The 18,314-nt window shown below is 37.8% G+C and overlaps 1 protein-coding gene across 1 annotated transcript; it reads right to left on the reverse strand.

The window, feature by feature from the left end:
• Positions 1–8,296: 8,296 nt before the first annotated feature.
• FGG (fibrinogen gamma chain) lies at positions 8,297–16,470 on the reverse strand. The gene is made up of 10 exons (XM_046655702.1): positions 16,354–16,470; positions 16,208–16,252; positions 15,830–16,013; positions 15,625–15,718; positions 13,968–14,098; positions 13,529–13,662; positions 12,415–12,599; positions 10,594–10,871; positions 9,044–9,213; positions 8,297–8,516 (listed from the first exon to the last, which is right to left on the reverse strand). Exons 1-10 carry the CDS (start codon positions 16,429–16,431, stop codon positions 8,502–8,504), a joined length of 1,314 nt encoding a protein of 437 aa, XP_046511658.1. The 5' UTR covers positions 16,432–16,470; the 3' UTR covers positions 8,297–8,501.
• Between the last annotated feature and the right edge of the window lie 1,844 nt (positions 16,471–18,314).

Consider the following 18,314-nt stretch of genomic DNA (forward strand, 5'->3'; position numbering starts at 1 on the left):
CTGATGTGGCTTTCCTGCACTTCTAGAGGCAGCTGCAGAGCTCAGAGGGAGCACTAGAGCCCCATTCAGGTTTTGGAGGGCAATTATTTCATGGAAAGCTGGGTTACACTCGTCGACAGTGGCTGAACTGGCAAAATGGCAGGCACAGATAGGAAATTGAGGTTTGACGTTCTCAGTTGTTTTCCTCTGCCCAGAGGAAGTGTCCTTCTTGGGTGGCGAACATGGTGTATGGAGGCAGTTCCCAGAGAGTGGTCTGGTGGGCTTCTCGTGATTTAGTTGGACATAATCTGATTGCAAGTAGTTAACAGAAAATAGTTTGTTTGAATGCCACCGCTCTGGTTCCATGTCAGGGCATTTACAAAGTACCACATGAGGGCATTATCCTAGGTGTTCCGTGGTTCCCTCAAGTGTCTGTGCATCTCACTCTCTGACCTCATCCAGGGCTCTGCTCAGATGGCGCCTCCCCAGAGAGGCCGTCTTTGACCACCCTCCCTAAAGAGCAGCGGCCCTGACGTGCTGTTCCATTAACTTGGTTTTGTTTCTCTTCCTAGCACTTTATGCCTCCCAGGCAATATATATTTGGGAAGTTGTTTGTTTATTTTATGTCTCCCCTACACTAAGCCACATGAAGCCAAAGCACACTGCCTAGTACAATGCCAGGCACAGAGTAAATGCTAATAAGTATTTGCTGGAGGAATGGAAGGCTGTCACAGTGGTGGCACAGTATGGTCGAAGGATAACAGACTTTGCAGAGAGAGAGAGAGTCTGCGTTGTAGCTAAGTGACGTGGACAAACTAAATTCTCTGAGCCACTTTACTTATCTGTAACATGGGGATGACAATATTTATCTTGCGAGGTTGTGAGGATTATATAAAATGGTTTATGTAACATGTTGGATGTACGCATTACGAGGCCCAGAAGTGGTCACTTTTATCATGCCTAGAATGTCCCAATGTCCCCAAATAGAAAGTTTCTGTGTTCTCTCTCCAGTGCCAGAATTCCCTAACAGGCCCTTTGCAGGGCACTGTTTTGGCCTGGCTCTGCAGGGTTGAGCGCAAGGCCAGGCTCTCCACCCCGTGGACAAGCCGTCTTAGCAGCTATGGAGAAGTAGATTTTGTTTAGAAAGTCGTGCAGATGACTAGACAACAAAGAATACAAGGAGTATCATTTTTTACAAGCGTGTGACAAAAAGGATATCTTTACAAGTGTAAAAATGGAAAAAACATTGAGAAATTTCCAGTTTGTTAAACCATAATTGCCATATTGCGTTTTCCCAGAGATGACATCTTATATTCCTTAGTCCTAATGCAAGGGGTATTTCATTTATTGATCCCTTTGAAATTAATATAATATTCCACAAATTTTAAATATTTAAATGCAGGACTCACACATTTGTTATGTGGTCACATCTGGCAGGACTGGAAAAGTTTTTATTTGTATGGTGTATAACGTATAAAAAGAATAGAAATTATCTATAATTATATTTCAGTTTTAAACTACATCTATGCATCAGAACTTACCGCTGAAGAGTAGAATATATAGCCAGTCAACTAAATATTTGCCATTGTGTAGACATCACTTAAAAATACAAAAAGAAGAAACAAAACAAAAACTCAGCTTTCTTTTGAGTGGGTTGTTTGCCCTTCCCTGCGCTACATCCCAGGGAAGAAGGGGAGCATGCATTTCTTTACCAATTTATTTTAAATGTATTGAATTCTGAGAGCAGTTCACTTACTTATTCATTTGTTTCAATGTAACAACCATTTACTGTATGTTTTGTTTGTCAGTCCTGCATGCTGTGTGCTTGAGATAAAAAGGCAAAAATGTATAGTCCTCTACCTTCAAGTTGCTTACAGCTGGTGATCAAGTCAAATACATATGCAGCTAAGAATTAAGTTAGACCATATAAAACTGCCGTTTTTGTAGATCAAAATGATGAATGTCTGCAATTTCATATGGCTAAAACTAATACAAAACTTTGGAAAAAAATCTGTGAGGTATATTCAAAGTCCTGTTAGCACACAGTGCAGAGAGAGGGATAAATTATTTCTGAACTGCTTTCTGTTACATTTTGAGTAAAATATTCCTTAAAAGATCAGATTCAATTCAGGTCTTATGCTTGCATTTAGATGCTTCTGGAAAATGTTCCTTGTGTCTTCTAGCATAAAAATCTCTATGAATCTGTGCTTTTGTCATTGTCCTAAGAACAAGAAGATTACGGTAATTTGACAGGAAATATTTTGTTAAAGCAATGTGAAGTGCACAACTGAAAAGTATGAAAGTTTATTTCTAAATTTTGAAATTCCTGAATTCTAAGAATTTTGGAAATTCTGTCACTTATCCTACTCTTTCAGGGCCTCTGCCTCAGGTTTTCTAAGAGCGCCTGGTTTGCTCTAGAAAGGATTTACTGGAAAACTTTGGCAAGGCTATTTAGCTTTGTGTATCTTAGCACTCTCCTTCTCTCTGCATTTCAAGAGAGTTGCAAAAGTTTGTTTTTAACCAAGCTGCTTACTGTGAAGGTGAGTGAGCTGACACGCTGATCTATGCAGGAGTAAGTGATGGGACCTTTATTTTTAGGACTCATCGATACGCCACCTTCAGGCGGTTTCCCTGCAGTTACAGCTGTAGAGAGAAGATGGGAATTTCTTTAAATATGCAGAAATGATTCTGAACTGCACTTCTGAAAGAGAGGAAAGGAACAAATAGAGCTTTTCTTGATCTTGTTTGATTTTGTCACACCGAATTTCTCTTTAATCTCCTTATTGAGAAAAGAAGTCTACTTTATACCTTATAATTTAACTGTCCCCAAATTAATAGACATTTAACTGAATAATTTTTTAGCATTTTTAGAATTAACTTCTATAATGTTCCAATAATATAATAATCATTCTGTGATTCCTTTTGGAACCTATTTTCAATGGGCCATTCCATACTGAAACCAAGGCAATTTGAAGAAGGCATTTGAGTAAAATTTTGCTTAGAATTCAACAAAAAAACATTGAGAATAACAGCAGAGAACCAAAACTGAAGGACATTTTACAAAATAATTGACTAGTATGCCAGAATATACTTTTCTAAATAGTTGAGGTCATGAAAAACAAGGAAAGACTAAAAAATTGTTACCAAAGCTGACTAAGGAGAGGTAACAACTAAATGTAATGTGGTATCCTTGATGGCATCCTGAAACAGAAAAAGGACATTCGTGCAAAACTGGTGGAATCTGAATAAAGTATTAGGAAACACTTTATAAAGAAATTAGGAAATAGTCACTACTAGAGTTGGCTTCTTAGTTTTAACAAATGAACCACGGTAATGTAAGATGCTAACGTTAGAGGAAACCAGGTGATAGGTATAAAAAAAATCTCTGTTGTATTTTTATAACTTTTCTGTAAATAGAGAAATTATTCCAAAACAAAAAGATTATTAAAAAATAAAAGCAAAAAATATTAAAGTTTTAAAAGTATATTTCTAAACTTCACTGATGTTGGATTCAAATCCCAGGCAGCAATACCAATCTTAACAACAAAAAACAATTCGATTTTGTTTTTGCTTTGTATTTTTCTCTGGAGCAATTCCATATGTAATCTCATTTGACCCTTACCACAGCTTTTTGAAGTAAGGAGAGCAAATTAGGAGGGAAAACATTTCCAATCCAAGGTCTCAAATGTTAGGCCATATTTTTTTCAAGTCACACTTTAACTGTTTTTCCCTGAGGATTTGAAAGAGGTGTCTTTCATCACAGAGTGGAATCTGGCCTACTCTGTTTATTTAAGGAGAGTCAACATTCAGATTTGTTTGGGGAGGCTTCCCATCTATCTCAGGTCACTCTGTGCTTTTTAAGTTACCAGTAGAAGAAAATCGATGTGAAGACCTGGGAAATGGGAGCGAATACTGGATTTTGGATTTGGGAAACACATTTTTGCCCCAGTTGTAGACCCGATTAAATGTAATGATCCTGAATTTAACTGTTTGTACCTTCAAATATTTCCCAAGGAAACTGAGATGAGCAAGAGCCTGAAATTGTGCCAGCCAGCCTTCACCAAAGGCTTTCAAACCTGATACAGAGGGGTGCTCTCTAAGCCAGTGGTCTAATCTACCATCAGTGCTCCTAACAGGTCATGGCTACAGGGCCGTTTGGGCCAAAGCTCATGCTTATGAGGCCAATATCTATTTGTTTATCTTTAGTTTGTTCGTTTTCCTTCTTAAAGGAAAAAGTATTAATGGTCTTCTGGTATTTAGGTCATTATTGGAGGGTGATTATGATTATGTATGCTTTTATGCCTCTGCTAATTCTCTGATAATTCCTCTATCCCAAAATAATTTGTGAAATCTCTCTCTCTCAAGAATCAATATCACCAAGATTACATTCTCCAACCATAATGCAATAAATTTAGATAGTAATTAAAAATAGTTTTAAAAACCACAAGCTTTAGAACCAAATTATATTCACTTTAGAGCCCTTGGGTTCAAAGGAAATCAAGGGAAATTATACAATACTCAGATTGTGGACAGATGGTAAAGACACAGTGCTGAATGAAAAAAGTGATAAGTACAATGAAGACCTTAGCTGTGCTTCTTGGAGTATTTGTGATAAAGGACCAGTTTTATTAAATTTCTAAACAATCACAGACCTATTAGATTGTAAAATGAAGTAAAAACAATTACTAGAAAAATGAAATTTTAAAAAGTGAAGATATACAAAACATAGGCTTGAATTTTTATCATTAGATTCCAAAGACACAAAATTACCTTTTATGTAATTTAAATATAATCAGAGCAAACAAAACATAGGAAAAATGTTTCTACATGCTAATTCTCAATTATTTTTCTTGTCTTAACACAGGCCAGTAACAAAGAATTTGGGGGTCAGTATTCTGAGTAACATTGATTTATATGACAATGCCATTTATAAACTTTAAAAATATACAGAATAAAAGAACAATCCATGAATTATAAGAATACAACAAATAAAGAAACACACATCAAACCTATCGGCATGATTATTTATTAAGGGGACAAAGTTTGAGTAAATGAGAATCAACCAATCCAAAGAGTGACCCAGGGGGCAGCCTGTAGCGTAGTGGCTAAGTTCACATGCTCTGCTTCTGCAGCTGGGGGTTTGGAGGTTTGGATCCTGGGTGTAGACCTACACAACGCTCATCAAGCCATGCTGTAGTGGCATCCCACATACAAAACAGAGGAAGATTGGCACAGATATTAGCTCAGCGACAACCTTCCTCAAGCAAAAAGTGGAAGATTGGCAGTGGATGTTAGCTCAGGGCCAATCTTTCTCACCAAAAAAAAAAAAGTGACCCAGCACAGATGCGTAAGAATGGTGTCCAAGGAGCAGGAGGATGACTAACAACTTCTGCCTCTGGGGGACACATGCACACACACACAAACACCTCCCAAAATGGTATATGAGACAGTCTTTCTCACACTCTTAGTTTCCATCACCAACTTATTATTTTCTATCTACTTTAAGTCATTTTATTGTCATTAACCCTTTTTTCCTACTCTTTTTGAGCTGCATCAAACTGATAAGAAATCATCAGGTGTATATATTTTCGCCAGGATTAAGTGTGTACTTTTTTTTCACCCTTATCATTCAGAAAAACCAAAGATATCTCCTATTAATACCTTGGCTAGTTTATACTGGTTAGAATCAGGGCCAAGGAATTTTAGATCTTGTAAAGATCTCCAATATGTTGTCTGTACTTATGGTTCTTCATTTCCCACTCACTTTCAACCCACCCACAAATCTGAAACATAATCTTTAAAGTATAACTATTAAACATAAGGTGAATTGAAAAAAAGCTTTAGCACTGCAGAGGTATATTTTAAAATCTTAACATTTGTCCAATAAGTGATTACTCCGGTCTGCTAATTCAAGAACTCTGCTCTGTAGTTGCATGAGCTGAAGTCATGGGATCAGTGCATCTGTATCCACACCTTCCTTTTTGGAAGCTCCCCTGTGTAGGCTTTTCAAAGTGTGTGACCGTGCACATCTGGTTTGCAATTAGCCTCCCTATTTTGCAGTGACCTGCGTTTTTCTGTGCCCAGGAAAGTAAAGGGAAGGGTTGAGTAACAGTTATCTGTGATTTGAGCTGTGAAGAAAAATAATCTGTCTCTATGAGGCCCCAAACTCTTTGTTTCACTTAAAAGTAGATTTTTTAAAGTTGACTTATTAAGATTATCCTTTCGGTTTCTATTTTATTTGTGGAGACATGATCCAATTGAGACTGGAAATATATCTCATGCTTTATTTCTTAAACTGTAGCCCTTCAGTGTTCATCACTGAATATTAAAAACTAAACAAGTAAAATTTTGAAGTTCATCTGTTTTTTTCTACTTCATTGGGTTTTTAAATTAACTAAAAAATTAATATGGACTCATTGCAGCAAGTCAAACAGAAAAGATGTATACAGAGAGTTAGAAGCGCTTCCCTACCAAGCAAGGCTGGATTACTCAACATGCAGACCAAATATGTTCTTGGGATCCACAAAAACAGGGGGCTCCAAAATGTTTTTTGAAAGAACGTTCTAGTTGATATTTCAGAAGAAGCATTGGAAAAGTGATCATGGGAAAAATCAGAAACTTTTGGACTTTATATTTGCTTTGCGTTCAGTATTTTAATTAAATTTTAACATTACAGATTGGTTGGGGGAGAACAAATATGTACAAATAATGCATATATGGCAAAATTATATTTTGTCCAAAATGTAGACGCATATATAATTTCTATGTAATTATCATTGTAGAATTGTTTTTCGTCTTAAAATTTCACTGATTTTATAAGTATTTCCATGTTCAAAGAGAGAGATTATGCTTATTATGTAATCATTGTACTAATACCTTGCTTGTCCATTCTTCCACTGTTAAGTATTTTCTAAATTTCCCACTGTCAGTAAATTATGGCTACATTTATATTTTTGTTCATTGGCATTTTCTTTTTCAAAATGAATTTCTTGGGATAAATCACTGGAGTGAGATAAGTGCATCAAAACTTACAAATATTTATATAACTTTTCATATCTATGACCAAAGGCTCACCCAAAGGATTTTATAGATTCACAAAGTTGTAGACTGTATGCATTCTGATTTTAAACCAGTTTGGAGCATGATAAAGGTGGGTGCAGACAAGGCTGGAGGCAAGACAGAGGACAAGAAGGAGGAGAGTGCCATTATCCTGGCAGAAGATGTTGTATGTCCCAACTAGAATGTTAGCAGTGGGTATAGAGAAGGAAAGGAATATAATTCATATTTAGGAGGTGGATTTGACAGGCTTGATGATATGGGGAAGGAAGAATAAGGAAGATTGGGAGGACAAGTCACTGGCTTTTTGAAATTTGAGAACTGTATGGAATAGAATAGTTCTGGGAGAGAGGAGGATAGTACTATGTGCAATATCCACAATATCCAGCATAATAGCTAGACAACAAAGGCATTCAATAAATGTGAGTTGAATGAGTGTTCCAAGAATATATGAATGAATGAGTGCTGCAAAAAATGAATCAACATTCCTGTTCCCAAAGCCTCACAAGCATTTGGTTGTATACCTACAAGTTGATTTACTGTTTTAACTCCTTGACAGTATATTCAAAAATCAGGACTCATGAGAATAAGGAGGTGAGAGAATTAGGAAGGACATTTTGGAAAGGAAGAGAATCGAAAGCCAAAGCTCAGGACTTCAGAACAACCAGATCCTCCCCCCATAAGACTAGTCAATTATTTACATGGTCAACCTTCCACCAATTTATATAGACTTAGCTATTCCTTAGAGAAAGTGGCCTATCCCTATCTCTGGATGCTAAAAACTCAATATTCTTGGATTCAGAATGAAGCAATGGCTTCATTCCCTTCACTTCATTCTTCACCAGTGAGGGACTGAGCAGATTTTTCATAAAGCTCTCTCCTCTGAGTTGCGGTCCTCTCCCAGTGCCCACATCTGGCCATAAGAGTTTGGAGCTGAAAGGTTTTTGTGGGAGAATCTCTAAACAGTCTTCTATCTCCGGCTGTACTTTGGGCACCATGAACCTTAGTTATGTGATTGTGACTTGTGTTTATGTTCTTACATCAAATTTTGTCACTTTGGGTTACCGTATTTTCCTATATTTGTCTTATATGCCCTGGAGGGCAAAAGCCACGATTTCTATTTCCTTCATAGCTCCCCAAGGATCAGATATAATAGTTAGCATCAAGTGAGGACTCAGAAGCTACTGACGATGACCGAAGCGTAATTACTAAATTGAAGAAAAGTGGTGTTTTTTAATGGTCAATAAAGGTACCAGGTATCTAGTCTTAGGAAACAAAATGTTTATTGAAATGGCATGTAGATAAATTATTACCAGCATAAAACTGTTAGTGGAGTTTTCGATAAGGGTTCTTTTTACTCTTAAAATGAAGTGAGGCTTTGCAAGTCCATTGTCCCATAGGAAAATATTATATTTCTCTGCTCAGATAAAGTCCTTTTAAAAAGGTCTACCATTTGAAGTTGTCTTCTAAACGTCTCCAGCCTATGACCAAACAGAAAATATATTAAAAAGATAAAATTCTCCCCATTTAAAAAGAAGCATTAAATATGTATGATTTAGAGGGAATAAATATGGAAAAAATAGGCATTTGAAACACTAGAATTTACTCCTATTTTATTAGTATATACTGAAATATTTAAGAAATAACTTTAAAAATCACCAAGATAAAATGACATGTTAAAATAAAAGATATGGCAATAACTTTATTTTATATCTAGGAGATAAGCTAAAATGTTATCTCATCAAATAAACAAATTTTAAATAACTCTGAGCTTAGTAATTTGCGTCAACAGTCCAAAGTGAGTTTTAATTTCCATTTAAGGCTAAATATCCTTAATAAAAGACTTAAAATTAATAAGTATAGTAAGAGAAACCGAGAAGAAACTTTCAGAAAAGTTTCTGAAACTTTGTGGGTTAATAGAAATGAACATTTAATTCTCAGTGTAAAATCACTCGTCATATTCTGTGTCATATTCATGTTCTATTTTGCCACGGTGTTCTGGTCCAACCTGTTTGGCTGCCCCAAGGTGGAACTGCTGTCCTTCTCCAATGGCGATTCTGTTGAATGGGATTATCTTCATGGTGGTTTTCTTCATGGAATACCACCGGCTTTTCCAAGTGGCCCAAATTATGCCATTATCATAACCATTAAGCGTAGATGATTTTGAGTAAGTGCCACCTAAAACAAGTTGGAGATGTACGTATTATTGCTCTTGAATTTCCTTACCTCAAAAAATCTGTAAAGAAGTCTGTTATGAAGTCCACTGTCACATCAAATCTATAGTGTTATCTACTAACTGAAAATATCCTTAAAGATTCCCAAAATCTTGATTTACAATTGAAATAAGTTTATTATTAAACAATTCCTTACATCTGTGTTGTGCTTCCTGGTCATATTCATACTCTAAATGTACCCACTACTAACAGGGCTAGAATCCCCAATTTCCCCAACTGGTCTCTCTGCCTGAGCTTAGCCATCGTGGACTCAGCTGTTATGGACCATCTTCCTGCAAGCAGGTTAGAAAGGCGGGAGTCATAATTCCTGATCAGATGGTCTCAGGTCATCTGAAACACAATTTTATTGGAAAGTATGAGGGACTTTAGAAAACAGTTCTGGAATGTTATGTTACATCTCCATTATAAAGTGGAGACTAGGTTGATTTGCTTTCTTTTTGTCCCAGGGCACCGGATCTCATGTAATTTTGTAAGGGATTGTCTGAGCCCAATACTGGAGTGTACCGCAGACTATGAACATGGCTATTCTGGGTCACATGGATCAAGCACCTTCCCTGAGAGTTTCTTATAATTGTATGGTTTGTAGATGCAAGGATAAGTTAGGTTTCTAAAACAGAAATGTGAAAACTAAAAGGTAAATTTAAATATTTTTTAAGAAGAAGACAAGTAACCTATTGGCTAGGTCAGCCCTAAGAAGGAAAGATTGCTCATCTTAATGGATCTTTTAGCATCAGGAGGGCTTCCCCAGATGTAACTGTCAGGTAGTAGCAATAGTTTGTCAGTAAGTAAAACCGGTGTTCAGAACTACTCCAGCCTTAGAGAAAACTCTGACTTGCCCTGCCCCCATTCTAAAATAAGGGCCTACTCTCCTCAGATGGACTCCTCTCCTCTCTGGCTTTCATGGACCCCTGCCCTTACCAGTATGTCCCTGCTCTCTACTCTCCTCCCCCAGATACCTGTTCATTGCTCACTGGTTTTATCTGACACATAGGTCATGGGCAGCTGAGCCAGTTGAATGTGTTAACAAGCATAAATACAGTAATTAGTCCATCCAGATCATATGCAGGGTTAGTCTAGAGGAGATACCATAACTCAAAGTGTCAACTCTGATAGTGGTAGTTTCCGGCATAATGGCAAGCCACCGGATATTTTGCAGCAGGTGGATTTCTTGTAGAGGGGCCAATTTGAGGTATAAGCTTAGTATTATCCAATTCAGGTTTAAAATACAGAACTATACAATAAATCCCCCAATATCTTTACTAATTATTTCTCATTTCCTTATATCTATTTATTACCTTTTATTAAAATATAGACTAAAGCATACCTTGGTAATAAACTCCATTGAGGTGGCCAGCATGACACTTGTTCATCCACCAACCCGATCCATCCTGTTCAGCACAGTTGCCTTCAAATCTATCGTTGTCATTGTCCCAGGTACTGAACTGCATGCCATTGTGGGATGTGAAAACCTTGTCACTAGGATCATCACCAAAATCAAAGCCATCAAAGGCATCTCCGGCCTCTCCACCCATGAAGTAGGCATATGTCAAGCGGTATTTGTCATTTTCAGGTCCCACCCTGAACGTGGAATAGTCTGCAGTGCTACAATAAAGGGAATACAGATATCATATCTGAGCCCCGCTAGGGATGTCAGAAGTTCACTCTTTCACAGGACAATTGTTTAGAACTTTTAACTTTGCTTCTTAAGTCTGAAATATGCTCACTGCATAGTTTTCTGCAAGTCTGGCAAGAGGCAATGGATGTCTGAACCAGTTCAGAGCTGATCAGCACCACCCAAAATGAGTCTAGAAATCTTCAGGGCATCCGAGTGAAAACTAAAAACTGCAGCCATTTGAATGGCTATAGGATCCTAACAGGAAACATACATGTGTGGATGAATCTGACTGATTTCATATTTTCCACTTTTGTCTAAGTGTTTAGCATTGTGCACAAAGTTATCATAAACCACAGGAATCATCTGGTAGTGAGTGACCATTAGTTAAAGCACCAAACTTGAAGAAGCTACAGCTTCATTAGCCACTTCTACCATCTAAAAGGTGAGATCCTAAAGGGGTTTTTCTTTACCAAAGCATTGTGATAGTGGCAAGAAGGAGGGCTTCCTAGAGCATCGCATAAAAGAAGTGGTCCCTGTGTGGCCCACAAAACATGAGCTATAGGATAAGAGTGAGATTCCTCCCCAGAAAAAATTGTGAGGTTCAGGGAAGAATGGGCCTTGGTGCACAAAAAGAGATTTCCAGAAAATATTTATCTTCTTCCCCGATCTCCAGTAGTTGGAAAATGGGAGATGTTCTCACAGAAGGTCTACTGACTATGGTGTTTTCTGGGTAAAAATTAAAAAAATAAAAATAGTGTTTGGATACAGAATATATTTCATTATTTCATAGACACAACAAGAGGGTTGAATATTTTTCTCAATTCTAATTAGGGACACAATGCTCAAGGCCTCCAGATATCTCTGAGCACAGAAGGGGCTTTAGGGGCCGGCCCAGTGGTGCAGTGGTTAAATGTGCACGTTCTGCTTCGGCGGCCCGGGGTCCGTCGGTTCAGATCCGGGGTGCGTACATGGCACCGCTTGGCATGCCATGCTGTGGTAGGCATCCATATATAAAGTAGAGGAAGATGGGCATGGATGTTAGCTCAGGGCCAGTCGTCTTCCTCAGTGAAAGGAGGAGGATTGGCAACAGTTAGCTCAGGGCTAATCTTCCTCAAAAAAAAAAAAAAAAGAAGGTGCTTTATCTCACCAAAGGAGCTGGCTGATTTGATTTTAAGATAGCTCTAGATTTTGACTGAATGAATGGTCATTAAAGCACAGGGAAATCTGAAGAGGCTGGATTCACTTTTCAACTAGCATATTTGTTAAGAGGACAGGCTGTAGAGTCAAACTACCTGAGTTCAGATCCAACCTTTACCATGTACCAGCACTGTGAACTTAGGAAAGTTCATCTGTAAAGTGGGATTAATAATAGTAACTGCCTCATGAAATAGTTATTTGTAATAAATTATAATTTCATGCTCAATTTCTGGTACATATTCAACTCTTAGTAAATATTGACTATTATGATGGTTGGAAAGTGCACATTCCAGACGGTCTCTATGACAAAAAGAAGTCCTTTCTAAACAGTACCTGGTTTTGCCATTCCAGTCCTCCAGCTGCACTCTTAGTACATATGGGATGGTAGTCTGTGTGCTTATCAAATGAATCTTCTCATTTCCCAGCCAAAATTCTGTGGTGCCAGTAGGAGATAGATATCCAAACCCTTCTTTATATTGAATCCAGTTTTTCTTGAAATCCACACTGCCATCGAGCCTCTAATTACACAATTACATGGGCAAAAGGAGAGAATAGATTATCAGTGCACATGAAGAACACATTATAAACATCTTGTCTAAAATATGGAGGGTATGATTCCATCATTTACTAACTAAGTGAACTTGGGCAAGCTGCCTCAGTTTCCTCATCTGTCAAATAGGAATAATGATGCTTACTTCTCGGGGTTATTGCAGGGATTACACAACAGAATGTAAGAGAAGTACTTAAAGAGTGCCTGGCACATTATAAATTCTAAATTAGTGATAGTTTTAAAAAAACACCTAAAGGATTTCAGAACTCCACCTTGATATTGCTGATTCTAGTACTGATGGTGGAAAGGTCAACCCATTGCTCAATCTTTGTCTACCTACCAGCACATCTATCAGTCACTCCCTCTGAGCGCCCCCTGCAGGAGTAGTTGTAATAGCGGTCCAAGGTAAACAAAAGGTAAAAGGATCCACAGTGGGCGCCAGGCACTGGCAGAGGCAGCAGAGGGCCATTGTCTTGGAGCAGCCCAACTGTATCCTCTGTGGGACTTCATCTTCTTGTGATGGGCAGTCTTAGGTCTTGATCTACCTGATGAAAGAGGTCTTTTCTAGTTCTTCATCACTATGATACTGTGATTACTTGCTATCATGAATCTACAACAGCAGTGCCAGCATAGTAGTGAGTCAAAGCACAGCCTCTGAAACCAGATCACCTGGGTTCAAGTCCTGACTCTGTTACTTAAGAGTTATGTGACCTTGGGCAAGTTACTTAACCTCTCATGCCTAAGTTTTCTCCTCTGTGAATAGAGGTAATAGTTGCAGCAACCTCATAGAGAAGTTGTGAGGATTGAGTTAATGTTCGTTAATGTTCACGAAGTGTTTAGAAAAGCATATGGCATATGGCAGGGGTTTATTAAATGTACATGGGGAGGAAAACATACCTTCTGAAGCACAGTCCACCCATTTCCAGTTGCATCGATTTCACAGTAGACTAAGAACTGCTGCTTAGCTTTCAGAGGTTTGATAAAGTAAAGCCCACTCTCTTTGGCTCCCTTATTGGCAATGTCTTGACAATCTGAAGAAGAAGACATTTTTACTGTGGTTTGAAATCCAGGTAAGACTGTTCCAGTCTTGAAAATGAGCTTTTAACATGTTGCAAACCACTGTGTTCATTTCCCAAGAAGCATTTTCTTACTTCTCTCATCATCATTCCTTTCAGACTATTTTTAGCTACTCAAGAAAAGTCTAAGCAATCGGACACGTTAGATTTAATGAGTAGACACTTTCCAAATTATTCCTATATATTCTAATTTGTAAAATCTCCTTCACTTTATATATTCACTTTAATGGACATAATCCCAATATAAACCTTTCACTTACCTTTCCCAGTGGTATCTTGTATGTGTACTGTGTCTCTGCAAGGTTCCTGACACTTTGCTTCAAGCTGGGCTACTTTCTGTTTCAGATTAATGATCTTTTGATTATTTGAATTATATATATCCTGCAAAAATCTGCAAGCAGAAGAATAAGATAACAGAATATTCTTTCAGAGGAGTAATTTTGTGTTTTCTTTTAAAAATACTACCTTATTTTCTCAGGAATGGCTTCTTGATAAATTACTCCATTTTGGAAAAATTAAATTATGTTGCTAATTTGAGATGAATTCAAATTCTAAGCTTTTTAGAAAAGAAAATAACAAAGCCCTTGTCAATAAACAAAGTCATTGTAAATGGTCATTCTGATTTTTACCTTCTGCATAAAGGGCAGCAGATAACAAGCTATGTGAGTGATGAGCCTGGTTAATAGGAAAACCATCTGATAATTATTCTTAGGATAGAGTTTTCTTAGGCAAGGAAGAGCTCTGATTAGTAATTCACATATGTTGAAGCATTATTCCTTTTCACTTGTGGAACTTCTGAGGATTTATTTATGGATGTCAATCTTTAACTTACATGGGAAAACTATCTGGGGCATTATCTTGCATAAAATAAAGCAGACACTTTCCCTTTTTCCTTAATGTTCATATTTACATAGCTTTGGAAAAAGGCTAGGGCAAGTAATGACCCCACTTTTGTTGTTTCTCACAGGCTTGCTTCTACATATTCAAAAATGACAGAAAACTATCTACAATGAATAGACTGTTGTGTCTTCCTTTGAAGTAAAGAAGGATAGACAAACTATTCGACTACTTCTTTTTCTCTACTGCGCCTTAGAAAATTATTGCACCATAGTCTCCTTCAGCTTCAATGATGAGCAATAATTATACAAATTTTAATGCTAATAATAATCACAGCAATAAAAACAATGGCCTTCTGATACCAAAAAAGTGGAGAAACCCCTCCTTGGCCACTTTTCCTCAGCCACTGTTTAGCTCAATTTCTTATGCTGCTTTGAGAACAATTTGCAAAAGAAATTGAGATAGAAACTAAAACTGATATCTGAGACCCCATGTTCAGAAAGTTCATGAGTCCCTAAGAAGTTGTTAACAGAGACATTTTACTCTCAAGTGAAAGGAGGAAAACCCATTTTTGCAGGTTCATTTTGCCACGATCAACACATAGCTTCATAATGTGTGTTACACTTAGTCTCTTAAAACACATTTTTTTCTGCTCTAACTTCAATATAATTTACTTTTATAGCTAAGATCCTTCTTATGTCTCTGCTTGCAAATTCCTCATCACTGATTTATTGACAATCTTATAAAATAATCTTATTTTCAACACCCAAATTCTCATCAGTTTGAATTTATATTGTAAGACAAATGGGGGTGCGGGGGTGGGGGAGGGCGGAACATTCTGACCATTGCATTTGAAGACAACTACACACCTTTCTCCCACACGATTACTAAAAAGCTATTATAACCCAATAGAATTCATTGCACTAAAAATTCCTATCTCCACTGTGTTCAAGATGGTCAGGCATAATGCCAATTGGATAAGTGGGAAAAAAAAATAAAAAGATTATTTCCATGGAAGCTTGGAATATTGAATAAACACTAAATCAGTCTTGGAGAGTAAATTAAAACAAAAATGCTTACCGAATAGTTGATTCATGTGTTACAACCAATGCTTCATATTTCACAATTTCTTCCATCATTTTCTTGGACTCTCTAGTAGCAGCATCTATTCTGCCTGTAATATGGGATCAGAGACATAAACTTGCTTAGACAAATACAACAACTAAAACAACAGCAAAAGAAATCCACAAATTATTTTCTCCGTCGGTGGTATTCCGTTTCTCACCTGTCTTTGGTGGTTCATCAGGATTATAGCTGGTTCGGATTGCTTGGATCAGTTGTTCGGCTTCTGAGGTTTGATTTTCAGCTCGATGTAAGATGTCTTCAAAATCCTGTAGATCCTTGTCCACACTGTTTTGGTAATTCGACAGGAAATCTGCAATTCCACAGGTAGTCGGACAATAACTGCCCTGGAAATACAAGAGAGTGATTAGAAATCTTGATGAAAGCTATACTTAAAATCTATCAATAAAAATAGCTAAAATGTAGACTATGTTAAAAAAAAAAAGAGTTTAAAACGCTAAATGATATTTATGAGAGAATTCCTTTCATTCCTCTGCCCCTTTCCAGTTCAAACACAGCGAGAAACATAAAAATTACTTACAAATCTTTCATCTAAGATGCAGCAGTTGTCTCTGGTAGCAACATACTAGAGGAGAAAAATACAGAAATTTCACTGGTTTATCATATATTTTCTTATTTTTTAGCTTTCTGTTTAAAACAAATATGTCTTGTGAACAGCACACTTACTGCCAGGCATGTTGAAGAGAGCAAAAAAAGAGTGTAGAAGTACAGAATTAAATTCCGGGGGTACAAGGACCAACTCATGATGTCAGGGGTCCTCTGTGCTCCCAGCCCTGAAAGTGTTCACACTGTGGTCTCTCAGGTTCCAATTGTCCCTTTATGTAAGCTCCAGGAATGGCCAAGAGTGCCAGTGGCTGGAGCTGATCACGAGGTATTCTGACCTAGAAGGTGGGGACATCTTTCCCGTCTCTTTTTCTTCATCCTGGCCCCCAACCTGTGCCGGGTCGGGTTCCCAGATTTTGCACACAGGTTTAAGCTCCTCCTTTGTGACCCAGCTCAACCTTTCTCCCCTGAAGCAGATCCATCTGCAAAGGCTAGTGAAGCATTAGCCATTGCGATGAGGAGGGCGGGGAGCCTGGGAGGCTGCGTGATGCAACCTCTTCCAGTACAGGGCCAAGAGAGCAAACACAGAGTGCTGACCTCGACCAGAACAAACTCTGCCAGCTGACCTCGACCAGAACAACCCAGCCCAACTTTAAGATGGAACCTGGTGCCATAACCCAATTTACCGAAAGTTCTTTCTTAGCCCAGGGATGAGATAACAATTATTTGTAACCTGTGACTATGGCCACAGGACACTGCTTTCCACCTGTTCCCAATCTTCCAGTACTTTCAGGAACAAATGACACCGGAAATACATTCCTGTTCGTTTGGGTTGACCATTTTCTTAATTTTCTTCTTCCTTTTTAAAAAATTGAGATATAATTGACATATAACATTAAATTAGTTTCAGGTGTACAACATATTGATTCGATATTTGTATATATTGCAAAATGATCATTACAATGTCTCATTAACATCCATCACTACATAGTTACAAATTTCTTTTTCTTGTGATGAGAACTGTTAACATCTACTTTCTTAGAAACTTTTAAATACACACTACAGTATTACTAACTATAGTCCCCATGCTGTACATTATATCTCCAGGACTTATTTATTTTATAACTGGAAGTTTGTACTTTTGACCCTCCTCACCAATAAGTTGACTATTTCCTAGGCTCTGGGTTCACAGTGAGCTTTCGAGCTCAGTTCTTCTCTTGGTCTTGAAGAACTGGCTGATGAGGCAACGCATGTGGCACAGAGGGGAAACCAGTCAGGAGCTTACTTTGTTTTTCCTGAGGTTCCATCTAGATACCTCAGAGGAAAGCCTGGACAGAGGAGGCAGCAGCTAGAAAATCCACCTCCCATAAGTGACTAGAAGCATAGCTGGAGGAAAAGGGCTAAAATGAGACATTAGGGCAGGGCTGTCCTTTTTTTTTTTTTTTAAGGAACATTAGCCCTGAGCTAACATCTGCTACTAATCTTTTTGCTGAGGAAGACTGGCCCTGAGCTAACATCTGTGCCCATCTTCCTCTACTTTATATGTGGGACGCCTACCATAGCATGGCTTGACAAGGGATGCATAGGTCTGCACTTTGGATCTAAACCTGCGAACCCTGGGCCCCTGAAGTGGAAAGTGTGAACTTAAATGCTGTGCCATTGGGCCAGCCCCAGGGCTGTCCCTTTTGCTCTGCCCCTAGATCTTCCTGGTATATTGGGAAAACACATTTATTATCATCTCCTGTCGATAATTTACGATTGTGCATTATCACTATTATTAAATTCCTATTTTGGGTTATCCCTCATTTCCTCCTCTGAAACTAAGCTTACTGCAAACTTTGATTAAATACATGAGTGAGAAAAATGCATCTAGATTGAAAGAAATCCTGATGCTTTAATGTTTAGTCCTAAGTCTTTATAAAGGAATATTTATGTTTTGACTTGAAACAAAGGTAAATATTCCTACTCAGTCAGTAATAATTATTATAACAAAGTGAATATATCAAAACCAGACTTGCCTTTTCTCTCCTCCTTAATAGTTCCCCTTAATAGTATTGTCAGTTAGTGCCAATCACAACACCTTG

The sequence above is a fragment of the Equus quagga genome, chromosome 3 (genome assembly GCF_021613505.1).
Source record: "Equus quagga isolate Etosha38 chromosome 3, UCLA_HA_Equagga_1.0, whole genome shotgun sequence".
NCBI classification, from domain to species: Eukaryota; Metazoa; Chordata; class Mammalia; order Perissodactyla; family Equidae; genus Equus; species Equus quagga.

What these genes read in the sequence shown, in the direction of transcription:
- FGG (XM_046655702.1), bottom strand. Translation starts at nt 16,431, where the DNA reads ATGAGTTGGTCCTTGTACCCCCGGAATTTAATTCTGTACTTCTACACT. An exon ending in TCTCTTCAACATGCCTGGCA is followed by an intron (nt 16,253 to 16,353) that starts GTAAGTGTGCTG and finishes TTTCTCCTCTAG; the next exon opens with TATGTTGCTACCAGAGACAA. An exon ending in GCATCTTAGATGAAAGATTT is followed by an intron (nt 16,014 to 16,207) that starts GTAAGTAATTTT and finishes TTGTATTTCCAG; the next exon opens with GGCAGTTATTGTCCGACTAC.